Below are 18,211 nucleotides of genomic sequence, written 5' to 3'. Positions count from 1 at the left end.
GGCTGTGTCAATGTCCATATCCGGTTGTGACCTTGTACTAGTGTTTTGCAAGATGGTACCACTTGAGAAAACCAGTAAAGGGTACAAGGGAATTTTTCTCTATTATATCTTACTACTGCATGTGAATCTACAATTATTGCAAAGTTAAAGGTCATTTAAAAATATGTGAAATACATTTTCAACTTTTACACTGACTGATTATATTTTGATGAAAATTTATATAAAAGCTATACACTTTGAATACCACTACATTTTTAAAAAATCTTTGAGAATCATTAAAAATCATGAAGTGATAGAAATTAGAAAATATTAACACGAATTCAGGGGGGAGAAAAGCTGAGAAGAAAAAAGAAAAAGAGTAAAATTTGCCACACAAAATTCACTTCTTACTGATAAAGATAAACAGCGACAATGAACCGGAAAATTATTTTCATCAAATCCACAACCTAACAGATCATCCAAAATCCCTGATCCTTTATAGGATACTTAATTACTGATCAGAACCTTGCCAATAAACAGTGGGCTCTTATGTGCCTCCTTGCCCCAGGCCCTGCAAATATCAGGGGTGTGCCCACTTCCTGCAGCCCACCCCCCTTTCTTAGGATACCTAGCATTAGGGAAGTGGAAAAAAAAAAACCTGTTTATAATGATCTGAGTCCAGAATCTAACTCTATTTTACATAGAAACACATGGAGAGTTTTTACGCGTTATTAGACACTGAATTTTCTAGAAACGCAGCTAGTATATAAATCAAGGGAAGCCAGCACTTCGCATCATTCAGAAATTTGCCCCGAGCCTCAGCATGAGAGAAAGTCACAGGCCTGGACACTGCCCTGGGACGTGATAGGGCAGAGTTCCCTCTGTGAAAATGGATGATTCTAGAAAATTGCTAGATCTATATGGAAAGTCTTGGCAGTTCATAAAACGGGAACCGTCTGAGGAATCCAGATAAATATGCACCTATGAAACAGTTACTGGGAGAAATAGGAAAATTCTTCAAAATCTCTAATTTGCGTCCTCATTGAAATTCAAGGAGCTTTTACAGCCATGAAGCTAGAGCAAGAAGTTATGAAGAAGAAACAATTTGAGATCAGAGAAATTAGACTAAAGATTAAAGACACAATGTTGAAGTAAAGAAACAAAGCAAAGCATATTAGATGATAAGCTTTAAAAAATCAGAGGACGCATGAATGTCATCAAAAGGATTAAAGAAAATATGTGATGGGGAAGACGTACCCAGGAGACCAAATACACACATATTTGAATTTCCTGAAGGAGACTCCGGGGTAAAAAGAAAAGCAATAATTAAAGTAATAACAGAATGCCTTGAGGGCATTTAATAAATCTGCCAGGCCATCCTAGTAACTCTGTGCAAAAGAGGAAAGCGAGAACTGAACCCAAAAACAATATCTCAAGCCAACTCTCTGCATCTGATTTAATGCGGAAACATCAAAAGCCATCACAGTAAAATGAGAACAAGGACGTCACTAGCATTGAACACAACGCGGGTCTCACACAAGATATACAGCAGGAATCAGAGAGAAAAGACACAGCTATGGGGATGGAGGAGGAAGAAACAGACATCGTTATCTGCGGCTGATAGAATCATCCACTCGGACAACACAGGAGAATCAACCGAAAACCATCAGCACTAGTAAGGGAAAGAGTCGGTTACAAATTAGTTTAAAAATATTTAATTAAGAAAAAAATAAATCCCTAGTAGCACAGTGGTTAAGAATCCGCCTGCCCATGCAGGGGACACAGGTTTGATCCCTGCTCCAGGAAGATCCCACATGCCGCAGAGCAACTAAGCTCGTGCGCCACAACTACTGAGCCTGTGCTTTAGAGTCCGTGAGCCACAACTACTGAAGCCTTCGCACCTAGAGCCCGTGCTCCACAACAAGAGACCCGTGCTGCCATGAGAAGCCTGCACAGGGCAGCGAAGAGTTAGCCCCCACTTCCCACAACTACAGAAAGCCCCCACAAAGCAACGAAGACCCCACGCAGCCAATTAAAAAAAAAAACAACCAAAAGCAAAAAAAACAGTGAGTGCTCACTTCGGCAGCACATTTTCTAAAACTGGACGGACATGGAGAAGATGAGCGTGGAGGATGGCGTGCAAGCTCATGAAGTTTTCCACGTTAAAAAAGAAGAAAAAAGAAAGAAAATACGACTAAGGAATCCCATCCACAAAAGCAATAAAAGTATAAACCTAGGTATAAACTTAACAAACAGGAGGAAGCAGAGGGTGGGGAGGTGGAGGAGGAAGAGGAGGAGTGGGCTTGGGAGGAGGAGGAGGAGGAATGGGAGTGGGAGGAGGGGGAGGAGTGGGAGTGGGAGGAGGGGGAGGAGGGGGAGGAGAGGGAGAGGGAGGAGGGGGAGGGAGAGGGAGGGGGAGGAGAGGGAGAGGGAGGAGGGGGAGGGAGAGGGAGGGGGAGGAGGGGGAGGAGGGGGAGGAGGAGTAGGAATAAGCAGACTTCAGGGAAAGACAAAAAAGGCTCAGAGAAGTGGCCAGGCCGCACATTTCTGGCCGGAAAGACCTCGCAGAGACGTCGGCACTCCCGGGGGAGGAGCAGGGACAGAGCCCCCCCCCCCCCGCACCAGGGGCTCCCGGGGAGGAGCCCGCAAAGCCACCACGCCGTGATGACCACGCAGCCCCGGGGAACGCGGCGCCAGGAACCCCCCCGGTGCCAGCTAGGAGCCCAGGGCTTTCGGACGCCAGCACCGAGTCCAGGCCCCCCGCAGGCGGGGTCACCCAGACGCGGCCTGCGGACCAAGCTCGTCCTGGCCTGTCTGGTCCGTGGGTGGCGGCGGCACGAGGCGACGTGCTTTACACGCGGCGGGACACCGTCCGGCCTCGAAAAGGCTCCCTCCCAGGGTCCGGCCACAGCCTCCGGCCTGGGCTGCCCCGTCCACCCGTCCAGTCTGCGCGGCGGCCGAAGCGCTCCTTCCGGAGAAGGTGAGGTCCCGCGGCCCTCTTTCCCCCCGTGCCCCCGCCCCTCCGCGGCGGCCAGGCCGAGCGCGGCCGCGTGTCCTGCCCCCGACGCCTCCCCGCTGCCTCGGTCCGCGCCTGGCGCGCGGCGGGCGTCCGGACTGTGTGTCGCCCTGACGGGTGAGGGCCCGGCGCCCGGGGCCAGAGCGCGGACGCCCGGCGCCGGGGGCAGGCTTTGCACGAGGCCGCCGTCCAGCTGCGGCGCCCGCTCGCAGCTTTGAGGGGGGACGCTCGGCATCTCCTGGGGGCACGGATGGCCTGGGGATGCGCGGTTATGGGGTACCCGGGAGGGCCGCTGCCTAGCACCGGGGCCACCCCATCCTCTAAGCCCCGCGCCCATCGGGCAAGGCCAGATCTGCACCAGGGCATCCAAGGGAGAAAAGGAAGAAGCGGGGGTCTGGGCTGTACGGCAGAGATGTTATAAGTTGATTCAGGATCAGTTAGGAGGAGCGCCTCTTCCATGTGGAGACGGGGCGGGCGGCGGGGAGACCACCTTTCTGCGGTTTCCTGATCTGGATAAAACACCGACTTCTCCTCGAGGCTGTTGGGACGATGAGTGAGGGAGCGCCAAGTGGGGCCGGCCCCGGAGCTCCCGTCCAGAGTCCTGGGGCTGCTCTGGTGACTGCAGATGCAGGCAGGGCCTCGGGGATGCTCGGGCCTGGACACCGGAACCCGGAGAGTGTCCAGCCCCTTCACTGCGACTCCCCCAGCACCTGGGTTCCACGGCGCGTTAGCAGCAGATGCAAGTGTGAGCGATCTTGTGATCTTTATTACCTGCAGAGTGAGTATCCTCTCCTCTACTAGGTCTGAGGGCTCCCCCCGGAGGACAGATCACTCCCCAGGAAAGGGCGCAATACAGGCTGATCACAGGTTTAACCACTGTGAGTTTCAAACCACATTACTGTACAAAACTTTCATGATGAGATTCCTTCCAAAATCAATACATTTGAAAGAAAATACAGGTTATACCACACCACGCATTACAGAAAACGTGTCCCAAAGCCAAAAGTTCAAAAACTAAGGCTTGAGAGCCATAAAAAGAATTCTGTCCCCTAAGACTCTATATACAACTTATAATTACATCTTTCCTTTAGGAGGAAATCAACTATGTACCACTGGCATTTTCCTTATTTTCTTTAGTTTAATTTTTTCTTTATAGCTGAATCTATAGAGAACAGCTGAGTCCAGTGAGCACCCAATGGGGGTGCCGTTTTGAACACACTAAATCACCTCCTCTTTGTCTCAACAGTACCAAGACTTAAAAACCCACACTTACTACTAGTGACAGCACTCTCACTCCCCTGGTTTCCATGCTCATAAAATAAAGGCAAAGTGTGATCCAATATTCACAGGACCACCACTGCAGGAGTGGTGGCACCTGTAACAGAGACGCTCTGGGTGACAGGCAGCATCGCCCCCCGGCCCCCCACCCTACGCTCCTAACGGTCAGTTCATCAGCTGCTGCATGGGTCCAAATTCTCCAGGAACGAGGCAGTTTGGGGTACGTGACAATGTACAAAAGCACAAGCTATCCAAAAGCTGATACAAAGATGGTGAGGACAACCTACACTTAAAAACAAAAGCTCCAGAGACAAATGCAATTCTCTAATTCAACTCAGTTAAGTCAAAGGATATAACTTCATTACAATCAAGAAGGCAGCAAACTGAATTTGAATGATAACTGTAGGAACAGAACTGCATCTTACATTCCCATAGCCCGGTACAGTTTACAAAACGTTCACAGACCTTTGTCATGACATCACTGTGCTGTCGATCTGTATTTCCTCAATGTGACAAGTAAGGAAACTAAAGCCCGTGTGGTGTGAAAACCAGTAAAAACAAAATCTTTCTCTAGAATCCTGAACAAAGGTAGCATGTGCTGTGATTAAGCAGCAAATGGCTAATACACAACAAAAGGCAAATAGAAGAGGAAGGATTTGGCTAAGGCAAAAAAAAAAGTTTAGGTTATAACTTATATTTACTGTGTTTTTAATGTTTTTAAAGCAATGTCTGCATGTGTTTTTAAAATTTTTTAAACAGTACAGAAAGATCTAACATGAAAAGTCTCTTTCCACTACCACTTTCAATTCTGGTAACTCTCCTCAAAAATAACATCCCTACATCCTCCCAGAAAAAAAAATTATGATTTCAAAAATTAAATTAACATATATTTTAAAATCAAAACAAACGAGGTCAGACCATATGCAACATGTTACTTTCCCCACTTAGTAATGATCTTTCCCTGTTGATACAGACAAATCTGTGTCCGTCTCCATGGCCACATACTCTTCTGCTGAACCAAAATCTCTTTATGCAACCAGCCCTGGACTGATTCACACTTAGGTATTTCCATTATTTTACTGTTATAATAATGCCGCAACTGAACATCTTGTCCATATATACTGGCATCCTTTTTCAAGTATATCAGTAATGCTCAATGCTAAGCAGTTGGAATCCTTACCGCTTAGAAAGATTACACGTATTTCAAACGTAGATAGATTTTACCAGGTTGTCCTTGTCATCAGCTATATGTGGTGTTGCTCCTTTCACCCTTAATAACATCAGAAATTATCAGTCATTTTAATGTTTCTTTTAAAATTTATTTTGGCTGCGCTGCAAGGCACGCAGTGGCAGAGCGGAGTCCTAACTGCTGGACCGCCAGGGAATCCCCTCAATCATTTTAATTTGTACTAATCTGTTAGGGGAAATCGTGTATCGAAATTATTGCTCTGATTTACATTTCTTTACCTCTAAGTGAGACTTAGCAACTTTCTAGTGGCTATCTGTATTTCATTTTTGTGTGAACTACCCATTTTTCTTTTGTGCTGTTTTTCTTTTTCTTACTGATTTATACAAACTCTTTATAAATAAGCCCCCTTTGTTACATGTTTTGCAAATAATTTCCTCTTTTTTTTACAACGCAGTGTTCATATTTATGTGATTTTTCAACATTTCCTGTATGGCTTCTATGTTTGTTCCTTCTTAGAAAGGCCCTTCCAAGGCCGAGACTACAAGTTGATTCTCTGATGTTTTCTCCTTGTATTTTCATGGTTTCACTTTTTAATATTTAAATCTTTAATTCACTTGGAATTTATTTTGATGAGAGGCATGTGATGGGGTTCCAGCTTTATTTTTTCCTAAAGACCCAATCAGTCATTATTTTTGAGTGAATTATCCGTCTTGATAGAAAATGCTGCCTTCATCCTACATGAAATCCTCCTGTGTATTCTGGGCTGTCCCCACTGTTCTACTGAATAGGTTAGTCCCTCAATTTCCTGGTTATTTATTCTTCCAGAAAGGGTTTCTCGACAGCGGCACGACTGACACTTTGGGCTGGATCCTGCTTTTCTGTGGGGGGCTGTCCTGTGCTTTATCGTATCTCCGACCTCTACCCACTAGAGGTCAGTGTTGCCCCCTAGTGATGACAAAAATGTCTGCCGACTTTTGCCAACTGTTCCCTGGGTTGGGGTACAGGGCAAAAGCGCCCGCAGCTGAGAGCCGCTGCTTTAGGTAAGCCCAATATCATTTTATCAGTGTTTCTGCTCTCTAATTCCCACTGATATTTTAATTGGGATGGAAATGAATTCATAGAATAATTTAGACATCTCTTAGTTAACATATTTACTAAATTTAATCTTTACTATATTTAGTCTTCTCATCCAAGAACCATGTGTATCCTTCTACTTATTTTTTTTTTAATTAATTTATTGGCTGTGTTGGATCTTTGCTGCTGCACACAGGCTTTCTCTAGTTGCTGTGAGCCGGGGCTACTCTTCATTGCGGTGCACAGGCTCCTCATTGTAGTGGCTTCTCTTGTTGCAAAGCACAGACCCTAGGCGCGTGGGCTTCAATAGTTGCGGCACATGGGCTTAATAGTTGTGGCTCACGGACTCTAGAGCACAGGATCAATAGTTGTGGCACATGGGCTTAGTTGCTCCATGGCATGTGGAATCTTCCCAGAGCAGGGCTCGAACCCGTGTCCCCTGCATTGGCAGGCAGATTCCCAACCACTGCGCCACCTAGGAAGTCCCCTTCTACTTATTTTATGTCCTTCAAAGAGGTTTTATGACTTTTTAAAATATAGACTCTGGTAATATTAAGTTTATTACTGGGTATTTTACCTTTTCTGTTCCTTTATAAATGGGATCATTTCTTGTGTTATTACCTTGTCTAACTAGTCACTGATAAGAAAGCTAGTGATATTTTATATTCTGTAGCCAGCCACACACTGAACTCTTATTGCAGCTAATAGATTCTCCAGACATGCTAAGTTTTTTCTAATGACACAACTTTCAGGAAATTCTAAGCATTTTTCTAAGCATACAGTGCTATTATCTGCATAAAATCATCCTCTGGTATCATTTCCAACATGAATACACTCCTATATAGCTCTCCTGTCTCACTGCCCAGGTTAATACTTGCAGAAAAATGTGACAGTGAGCAACCTTGAATCATTCTTGATTTTATGGAAATACTTCTAGGATTTCACCACTGACCACGATGCTGGCTTTGGCTTGAGATACATTTATTTCATATCACAAAAGACATACCCACACACTTACGGTCTACCACAAGTTTGTTTTTCAACCAGAAAGAGGGCTGATTTTGTCAAAGACATCTTCCATCTCTGTCGGGATGACCATGTGGTTTCTCTTCTTTAGTCTCTCCATCCTGTTTGGTGGGCCGTGTTATGAGGTGCACTACTGCTCTTTTAATTTCCCGTTGGATTCTACTTGCTAATACTTTCACCTCACATTTTTGCATCAATATTTGAGAGTAAGGTCAGTCTGTTAGTTTTCTTGGTCTTTGTTTTTTAATAAATTTACTTATTTATTTTATTGGCTGTGTTGGGTCTTTTTTTTTTTGCTGTGTGCGGGCTTTCTTTTAGTTGCGCTGAGTGGGGGCTACTCTTCTTTGTGGTGCACGGGCTCTTCATTGCCGTGGCTTCTCTTGTTGCAGAGCACGGGCTCTAGGCACGTGGGCTTCAGTAGTTGCAGCACATAGGCTCAATAGTTGTGGCTCACAGGCTCTAAAGCGCAGGCTCCATGGTTGTGGAGCACGGGCTTAGTTGCTCCATGGCATGTGGGATCTTCCTGGAGCAGGGATCCAACCCGTGTCCCCCGCATTGGCAGACAGATTCTCAACCACTGCGTCACCTAGGAATCCTTGTCCGTTAGTTTTTTAGTGGTGTTTTGTTAACTTTTAGAATCAGTCTTAGGCGGGCTTAATAAAATTAAGTTTTACTTTCATATGTTGTATTTTAAAAACCAAATGTGTGTATATTTAGTATGAAACAAGTATTTAAAGAGTAAAACCATTATATAGAAACATGAGACCATTCCCCTTGCATCCTAAAAAAAAAACAAAAACAAAAAACAAAAAACCCCACATATATTCTTCATAGCTTCAACTTTTTGAAAACTGCATAAATTAAAATATATCTTTGGAAAGCTCATCTGGACTGTGATATTTTATGTAAAAGTGCAAAAATCATAAGTTTGCTACCATTCAACCCCATTATAGATGGATAATGTCATATTTCAGCTATGTTCCCATCTTAGACAATTGACCAAAACATCACTTATTAACTGAGCTGCACCGTGAGTCAGACCACGGAAGCTTAACTTTCTTATCTACGTGCTGCAAAAGAAAATGAAATACATTCTTTGATGTTTTAGGTTTCCTATACTCTGAATAGTGGTTGAAAAAAACCTTTTCTGTTTCTCGGAAAACTAGTAACACCGAGAACGCCCATGGGTTCCAGCGGCCGCTGGTGTCTAAGCGACTCTGAGCAGCCTTCTGAGAGGACCTTCCAGGTTCCCATGAGACCCGGGACGGATGCTGTGCCCCCACCTCAGCCAGGGACCCAAGCCACCAAGACAGCCCCAGAGCCTGCACCGCCCTGCCTGGATCTCGAGCGACGGGACAGGTGAGAGGAGACAACCGGAGGGACCGGGGGAAGCACAGGGCTCCCCACTGCCTCTTTGTTTCCTTCCGTCTGTCATCCCACCTCCTGTTGTGGGATGTTGGCGCCTGAAACAGTTCCTCACTCAGAGTAAGCACTGGGTACCTGTCTGATGGGGAAGTGGGGGTGAATCCCTTAGGTCCTTTCAATGGACAAGAAAAGACAGCCTGGGCCCCTCCCACCTGCGCCCCTCCCACCTGTGTCCCTCCTGCCTGCCCCGTGCCCCCCACCCCGCTTGAGCCCCTCCTCCCTGAGCCCCTCCCACCTGGCACCCGGCCCCTCCTGCCTGGACCGCTCCCACCTGGCCCCCCCAGGCCGTCCCTCCTCCCTGAGCCCCTCCCACCTGCACCCCCCCCACCCCCCCGGCCCTTCCTACCTGGGGGGCCCCTCGGGCGGCTCTCGGTGAGTTCGGAGATGGCCCCGGACGTGGACGTCTTTTTCAGCCGCGCTGCCCCAGGAGCGGCGGCCGCACCTCCCGGCTTGTTGAGCGTGTCCTCACTGCTGGCCCGCTTGAGCTGAGAGAGAGGGGGACAGAGAGAGAGCGTGAGGAGATGCGCTTTCGGGAAGGAGCGCTGCGAACCAGGAAAGCCCCGCGCAACCCACCTGCCCGGCACCGGGGGCCCGGGGGGCGGCCCCTCGAGCGGCAGGTGCGCCGGAGCGAAAGGCGCGGAGCGGACAAGCCCGCACGGCCCGCGCGGGTCACGGCGTCACCCCCATCACTGTTTCACAGACCGGCCTCAGGCTGTGGGTGGGGACTGCCCATCACTCACATTCAAACAATGAGGTTAAAAAAAAAAAGTTAGAAGACTGGGAACCGAGGAAAAAATAACGATATGGTGCACAGAAGTCAGGACAGGGCAAGGGCACAAGAAAGGCGAAGACAATAAAAAGTAGTACAAAAACATACGTCTGGAGGAAGCAGGGGGAAGAGACACAAAGGTCTGAACATGGACACATGCCCACCCCAAGCCCTCGCGGGCGACCCCACACACACTGTGTTCAAAGGGAGGAGAGGGACCTTTCTGGAGGCCAGGAGAAGGCTGGTAGGGATGGCAGAGAGAACGCGGGACCCTCTGCTCCTTTTCTGCCTTCTTCCCTGGCACTGGGAGGCGCAGAACACCTATTGAAAGATACTGACATGTAAGAGGGAGAGCCTGGCTCCTAAACGAGATCACACTCCGGCCCTGGTAAATTACACTCTACGTGAAGGAGAAAACCCACAAATAAGTTCTCTTGACCGTTGTGAGTCTCCATTAAAGAACCCTGTGGAGAGGAATCGTCCTAGGAGGTGCCCACAGCTACCACAAATGCCCCTGACATCTGGAGAAATAGCATGAACGTGCCCTCGAATCAACAGAGACATGGAACCGGCAGCCCGGCCCACCACCCTGGCCAAGGGCCCTGCTTCGTCCGGCTCTCTGCTGGCTCTGGGGTCATTTACTGAAGGTTAGGGGTCGAAATATTTGCACAACTAAAAAAAACAAACAAAGCACTTCCACCTGTGCATCACTTAGACCTCAGTGTTGCTACATATCCCTCAGAATGGCTTGAAAGAGAAAAAAATACGAAGTGTCGGGGAGGTTGGGGAGCAACTGGCGTGCTCGCGGGCTGCTGGCGGGAGTGTCAACTGGTCACCACTTCGGAAAACAGGCAGGATCTACTAAAGCTAAATACGTGCACCCTGTGATTCAGCAGGAACACACTCACAACTCTACACAGCTTCCTCAAAAATATGCTCACAGCAGCTTTACTTATCACAGCCAAACCCAGAACACCCCGAGCGCTCTTCAACAGCATGGGTAAATTAAATCGTGGTACGGCATGCAATGGAAACCACACAACAGTTCAGGAAAAGAGTTACCGATACAGTAATGAACGGGTGGAGGAAACCATACGCAAAAGAGAATAGCCTGCCTGGTTCCATTTCAGTGAAGTTCAGGAAGGGACAGAACCAAACGACGGTGTCAGGAGTCAAAACAGCAGTTCCCTCCTGGGGCAAGTTACAGACTGGGAAGGAAGCTTCTGGGGTGCTGGAATGTTCTACACCTTGCCTGGGTGACGGTTACACAGATGTAGGCATGCGTAAAAATGCAATGGGCTGCACAGCGAAGACTATGCTTAATGCACTTTTTATACTGTTTTGTAAGTATATTGTATCTCAGTAAAAAAGAAAAAGACTGAAGGATGGGATAAACCACAGGCAAAAAAGCCCTGTGCTAGCCCACAAAGTGCTAGTCTAGGGTTTTCCCCATTGCCATTTTTTATTGTTGTAAAATATACCTAACATCAAATTTATCACTTTAACTGTTTTGAGTGTACAGCTCAGTGGCCTTAGGTACATTACATTGTGCTACACCATCACCACCATCCGGAACTTTTCCATCTTCCCAAACTGAAACGCTACTCATTAAACACTAACTCCCTACAGCCTACTTTTTAAAAGAGAGAAGATGGTAAAAGTATAAATATTAGTCAAGCAATCCTTGTCAAGATCTTTAAACAAACGATTAATTTTTAAAACAAACGGTTAGTATTGACAGGATAATTTGTGTGCGTTCACTCGTAGTTACTAGATGTTAACGTAACCACATTGTCCAGCCCACAGCATAGACCCCCCACAGCTTAACAAACCATGAAATAGGACACTTGGGTTGACGCAGAAATCCCTCAACTGCCTTCTTACAGGGACCCCATCATTGTTTCCCTACCTCCCATCTCAGAGTAACAAGGGCTCCTGCACCCAGGCCTTCCAGCATCTCAAATTATCTGCCAGGTCATCAGTGTAGTATGTGTTTAGGACTAAATGACAATAGTTCAGGATGCCAGCACCATTTTCTCAACAGAAAGGAACTATTATCCACTCTGCCTAGAAGCAGGCCAGGGGCCTCCTGGGTCCTCAAAGGAAAATCGATTCTGATTTTAGACTTTGAAAATTCCCCAGACAGCAACACTTCAAAGGAAACAGCGAAGGGAATTCTTAACGCAGTTTTACAAATGATGTGCTCTTGGTTCTGCTCTCCTCTGTCTGGTTCTCTGGTGTTACTAAAATCAGTAACGCTGACGCAAAGAAGTGTGAAATTATCAAACTCTGCAGCAAAGGCCCAGAAAGCCAAGGCTGGGTCGGCAAACCACAACAGGGCATCCACCAAATGAGAGGACCCCCACCGGGCCACAAGAGCAACGGCCTCCATCCCATCCCGGCCCCTGCCCCTGCCAGCCCCCCAGGCACGGTCTCAGGGGTAGAGCTTGCCCCCAGCCCCCCCCCCCACAGGGCTTGGCTCTTCCTGAGGTGGTGGACGAGGCAACAGGAGGCGGGGCGACAGGTGGGAGGACACCCCTGGGGCACAGTAAGGCGGCCTGGCATAGCCCAGAGGTGGCACCAGGGACCATGAGAATGGCAGCAGGGTGGTGGCAGTCACAGGAGCCAGGGGGAACGCCCGGGCGCGGCCACCGCCCCAGACTCAGGGCTGGAGGGTCTCCAGCGGGGATTTAGCAGTCAGTAGGTGCTGTATCTCAGAGTTTACTTTTGTTCACAGGGGCCGCGATGTGGGATTTCCACGTACGAGGTACCCAGCAATCACACGGGAGGCAGCCCATGTAGTGGTTAAGGTGTGTGCCTGTGGCTCCAAGGCAGGCTGCTGGGGATGGACGCTGGCTCCACCCCTTCCTACCTGTGTGATGGGGGACGTGCTGGGGGCTCCTCAGTTCTAAAAGGGAGAAAAGAATACATGCATCTCTATGTTTGTGCCCTTAATTAAGAACACAATAAATAGTGGCCATCATCGTTCTCATCACCACCACCAGCACCACCATCAGCATCACCACCAGCATCACCACCACATCACCACCACCACCACCACCACCACCAGCATCACCAGCACCACCAGCACCACCATCAGCATCACCACCACCACCACCACCAGCATCACCACCATCACCACCACCACCACCAGCATCACCACCAGCATCACCACCACATCACCACCACCACCACCACCACCACCAGCATCACCAGCACCACCAGCACCACCATCAGCATCACCACCATCACCACCAGCATCACCACCACATCACTGCCATCATCATCACCACCACCACCACCACCAGCATCACCACCATATCACCAGCATCACCACCAGCATCACCACCAGCACCACCACCACATCACCATCAGCATCACCACCAGCATCACCACCACCACCACCACCACCAGCATCACCAGCATCACTGTTACAACTATGGGGCCTCAGCCAGAGACTTCCGGCTTTGCTGTCTGAAAGTTTTCCTGGTGCTCCTTCCATGATGGTCCTCCGGGCTGGTAGCCACAGCAACACCTTTATACTTACAAACAAAAGTCTGGACAAGAGCATGGGGTATTGTTATGTATTAGAAACAAGTGACTGATAGGCTGCAGGGCCCTGGGCAAGTTATTATAGAGGGACTCAGTTTCCTCACTAAAAAATAGAAGAATTTGATTAAATCACCTACAATCCTTCTCACCTCCTAAATCCTAGCTGTTAATACGATTTTATTTACTCATTCAGGCTTAAAGAATTGGTTGATCAGGCTTATTGCATATTGTATTAATGTAAAGCTTTTGCTCTAAGTACGAGGACTGTAACAACAAGACAACAGCAATATCCCAGGCTCGGGGCTTATGAACGGGAGCAGGCTCGTGCCGGGGCCCTCATGAGCCTACACTAAGGCTACACGCGCCGCCCCTGTCCATTTACCATCGGCAGTGGCTGCCTCTGAGCCCCCTTACAACAGAAACACCACACTGCTAAAGGCCCTGTGGTAAAAGCCACGCGTTGTAGTGACTGACGTGACGGAACCTCTGTTTCAAACACAGAGAGGAGGCAGCCAGGGCGGTGGGGGAGAGGGGGAGTAGGGGGTCCCCTAGGGGAGGTGGAAGGAGGGCAAAGTCGAGTTCTTGCTTTGAAGATGGGGGGACAAGCCTGTTCAGAGGGTCTGAGGGCAGAATTCAGGGATGGGATGGGAGCTGATGACACGGGGCCACGTGGGTCCCTCTAGGTCCCTCACCCACACATCTCTGCTCATTGAAACCACTACTCTACCATGCTGGCCGTGACAAAACTAACACAAGAGTGACTAAGTCACTCGAGGCTGTATGAGTGAGGCAGAGCTGGGATTCAGGGCCAGGACTGCGTTTCCAAGGGCTTTAAAGATTTCCACTGGGCCAGAGACCAATGGGAGTCAGAGACTCCTGCCGCCCCTCACAGGGCTGGAGGAAAGTCCTGGCAGGTGGGCGGCACAGGTTGGTGCCTAAGGGCTTGGGCTCTAAGTCTGGACTTAGAATCCTGGGTTGGAGCCTTGGCTCTGCCTCTTACTAGCTGTGTGACCTAGGGCAAGTCGCTTTACCTCTCCGTGCTTTGGTTTCTTCACCTAAAAGACAGATCTAGCAATGGTACCCACTGCAGAGTGCAGCTTTGAGGCTTAAATGAGTTAGCCATAGAACGTGCTTAGAATAACAGTGTCTGACACGTAGCATGCTTTCAACAGACGCCAGCTATAATAATAACCAACACAACTCATCATTATTATTTTTGTTATTAAATGAAAGCAAGGGGCTTCCTAGGTGGTGCAGTGGTTGAGAATCCACCTGCCAATGCAGGGGACACGGGTTCAATCCCTGCTCTGGGAAGATCCCACATGCCGCAGAGCAACTAAGCCCATGTGCCACAACTATTGAGCCTGCGCTTTAGAGCTCGTGAGCCACAACTATTGAGCCCATGTGCTGCAACTGAAGCCCACGCGCCTAGAGCCCGTGCTCCGCAACAAGAGAAGCCACAGCAATGAGGAGCCAGCGCACCACAACGAAGCCCCCGCTCGCCGCAACTAGAAAAGCCCGTGTGCAGCAATGAAGACGCAACACAGCCAATAAATAAATACATTAATTAATTAATTAAAAAAAACAAATGAAAGCAAGAATGAGAAGGGAGTGTTTTAGGAAAAGATTAAGGCAACGCAGCGGGAATTCCACAGGGCACAGTAGAACTTTTTAAAGCAAGTCACTCATCTCCCTGGACCTCAGACTCTTCATGTTTTAATAACAACGTCCAGGAAACAGTCCTGGTCTGTGTGCTCGTGAGGCACCAGGCACAGCCAGGGACAGCAGACACCTCACATGGCCGCTGTGAGAAGTGGAGGTGAAATGTACGAAGCACCTTGGCGCCGGGCACCTGGTCCACAGGGACCCCGCTCCTGAACGTTCTGCTGCTTCCACACACCACGCCAGCCCCAAGGCCCACTTCTGAGTTCCATTTTACCAGCTGCACCCAACTTACTCTGGCTCTTCTTGGACTCTGGGGTCCCACTCTGTATCGTAAACAGATCTGATCCCGTCCTTTGCAGGTGAAAGGATAAGACAGACATGTTCCAGGCCAGTGGCATGCCATCGCCCTACCACGTAGCATGGACGTTTGGGTGGCAGCAAAGCTTTTACAGGGAGGACTGCATTTTCCCAGCACCTTCCATAAGGAATTCCATCAGTGGAAGATTCATTGCTTAGAAGCTTTCCCAGGAGGCAGGACATACCCCAAACCAATGCTACTAGTCCTCTGAGGCAAACAGCTGAAGCGTCTCTTACGCCCCGTCACTATTTTTTGACGGCGGCATCAGATGCAGAAAGCTATTAGTCTTGGTTACTAATTCTCGTTCTTTCTCTGCTGGTGGCTGCCTTCTTGGCTTTGTTTCCTGGTCATCGAATGCAGCTTCGGCACCACTTGAGATTCCTGGTTTGTTACAGAAGATCCCTACGAAAGTGTCGGTGTTGCTTTGATATGTTTAATACGTATTTTCACGAACGCTTCCACTGATGTTTAAGCCGCTGAGCACCTGTACATGAAAGCTTACAGAAGGAAAACATTTGAACAGCTCAGAGATGAATGTAATTCCTTCAATTCCACAAAGATGGGGGGACATCCAAAGCTTTCAAATCATCCCACAGAACACAGCCTGGTCTTTAAAGATGGATAACATGTTATGGTTTGAGCAGCAGTTCTCAGACGTGAGCGTCCCTCAGAATCCTTGGCAGGTCTGTTACGATGCGGACGGCTGCCGGCACCCCAGCCCGCAACCTCAGCACCACCATCAAGCTTATGATTCCCCAGGTCGGTGGGGGGGGGGGGGCGAGGGCTAAGGATTTGCATTTCTGACGCGTTCCCTGGTGAAGCTGACGCTACTGGTTGTGGGGACCACACGCTGGGGACCATGTGGTCCAGAGCAACACTGTCGCTGGAAATATATACGAGCCACCGACCTAAGTTTACATTGTCTCATAGGAACATTAGAACACGTCAAGTGAAACAGGCAAAATTAATTGTAATGATATACTTTTTTTAACCCAATACATACAACATATTATCCATGTAAAACATATTAATGAGGCCTTCTACTTCTCTTGTAGTCGCTCTTCAAACTCTGGTGCGTAGGTTGCACTCACAGCGCGTGTCAAGGGCTCATCGCCACACGGGGCTGCTGGCTCAGGTGTGGAATGCTCACTCCCGAGGACAATGACAGGACTCACCGGGTCCCCAAGGCTCACAGAGGACATGAACCTTAAGACTCTGCGTCCCGGGGACCCTGCGCCCGGCCACAGGAGGCCGTGCAGCATCTATCCACGCCTCGGGCCCGACCAAGCAGAGACCTTTCCAAAGTTTCGCCTGTTGTCTGTCTGTTTCCAGCCAACCAGAAGCAAGGAAGCAGCCGGGCCTTCCGAGGGATGTGGGAGGCTCAGGCGGGCTGGCAGCCGTGTGTCATACCATGGAAAGGTGACAGAGAGGCAGACGTGCGGGACACGGAGTCCCGACATCTCAGCGCTCGGTCTTGCACCTTGTCCTGCACACAGTGACCCGGGACCTCAGATCTGTTCCACATACTCCTTTTCTGCTCAAGCCGATGTTTTGTCCTTTGCAACCGGGAGACTCCTGGCTGGCAGACTTGGGCCTTATAAGTGGCCGGCGTGACGCGGCCTGTCTGCGTCAGAGCCGTCCGGGTGCTTGTCTCCCTGCGCTGGGCTCGGAGACTCCAGGAAGACTCACGGTAGCCCCCCACCGCCCCCTACCCCGTCCCACCTGGGCTCCCGTTCCCCCACCTGCCGCCCCAGGGCTCCTTCGGCTCAGGCACCTGAGATAGGGTATTCCGTTCTACTTTGGGCGCGTTTGTTTTAGTTTTCCTCTTTCGGGCCAGTGAAAACACACCCGTCCATCCCACATGTGCCCACCTCCTACGGAGCAGTGGTCGTAGGACGTTAGCCGTGGCATGCAGGTGGCAGGACGCTGTGCTCACCATGTAAGCAGCGTCTCTGGACACTCGAGATTTCCGTGGTGAACGCTGGGGGCCCACTTGCTCTTCCGTCCATCACCGTTGCCTCTTTCTCTTCTGTTCTCTGGGGGTTCTGTCTTCTTCCTCCACCCTCAGAGGCGGACAGGGGAGACGGCCGGGCGTGTGCAGCGGGTGCCGCTCTCGGCTACCCCTCCCTCAGACCCCGTCACCCTCCTTCACAGGATCAGGCCTCGGGATCCCAAGGACCAGGATGAGAGCCCAGAGTCTCCACAGGAGTGTTTCCTTTTCCTCCTCCATTTTCCCTGTGGAACAAGTTTCCAAAAAACACACCGATCCAAGGCAGAGTGGTCACCGTTTCACTTGGGAAACACAGCTGAGCTTCAGACCATTTTTAAACACTGCTTTTAAAATAGTTTAATGTATTCCAGAAGCTCTAAGGGTCTATCTATGCTGGGGGAAATGTATGTATTCATTTAAAATCTATATTAGAGATGTCTCCCAAATGTACTATAGGTCAATGATAATAAAAATGAAAATCATGGAAATAACTGTCAAGTCCAGGGTAAGAGAATAATAAACGGAACCACGTGTAGGACACTCTACTCACATTTACCCCTCACGGCAGATACGGCGCTCAGCACACCTCGGGGCTCAGGGCAGCGACACAGCCTGCCTGACGTTTCACAGCTAGAGAGGGGCAGAGCTGGGGTCCCAATGCGGGCTGTCCGACCCCTCCCCGAGGGAGCCCCTCCTGTTCCCACATCCATCACCCCGGGGAGAACAGGCGTGCTCGGGCATTCAACCCGTGCCGTGCACCGCCAGGTAGCAGGTGCCCTCCTAGCGTGAGGGACAGAGCCTGCGACAAATAAGCAAGCAGACGGTCCCCGCTCTCGGGGGCTTCCGGTCCAGCCGTGGGGACAGGTCAGGAACCACGCAGGTGGGTGTGA

General features: G+C 49.5%; 1 protein-coding gene across 5 annotated transcripts in view; it reads right to left on the bottom strand.

Annotated features, from left to right (window-relative positions):
* SPECC1 (sperm antigen with calponin homology and coiled-coil domains 1) overlaps positions 1-18,211 on the bottom strand; it is a 187,088-nt gene that overhangs the window by 142,362 nt on the left and 26,515 nt on the right. For all 5 annotated transcript variants that reach the window (XR_009050023.1, XR_009050024.1, XM_057716152.1 and 2 more), the window contains exon 3: positions 9,334-9,472. Coding sequence is in view for 3 of the 5 variants with exons in the window: in XM_057716152.1 (XP_057572135.1) it covers positions 9,334-9,472 (139 nt within the window). In the remaining 2 variants the exon portion in view is untranslated. The remainder of the gene's footprint in view (positions 1-9,333; positions 9,473-18,211) is intronic.

Source organism: Hippopotamus amphibius, chromosome 17 (assembly GCF_030028045.1).
Source record: "Hippopotamus amphibius kiboko isolate mHipAmp2 chromosome 17, mHipAmp2.hap2, whole genome shotgun sequence".
NCBI classification, from domain to species: domain Eukaryota; kingdom Metazoa; phylum Chordata; class Mammalia; order Artiodactyla; family Hippopotamidae; genus Hippopotamus; species Hippopotamus amphibius.
Note: the sequence above shows the minus strand (reverse complement) of the source record. Positions and strands in the feature narration are given on the sequence as shown.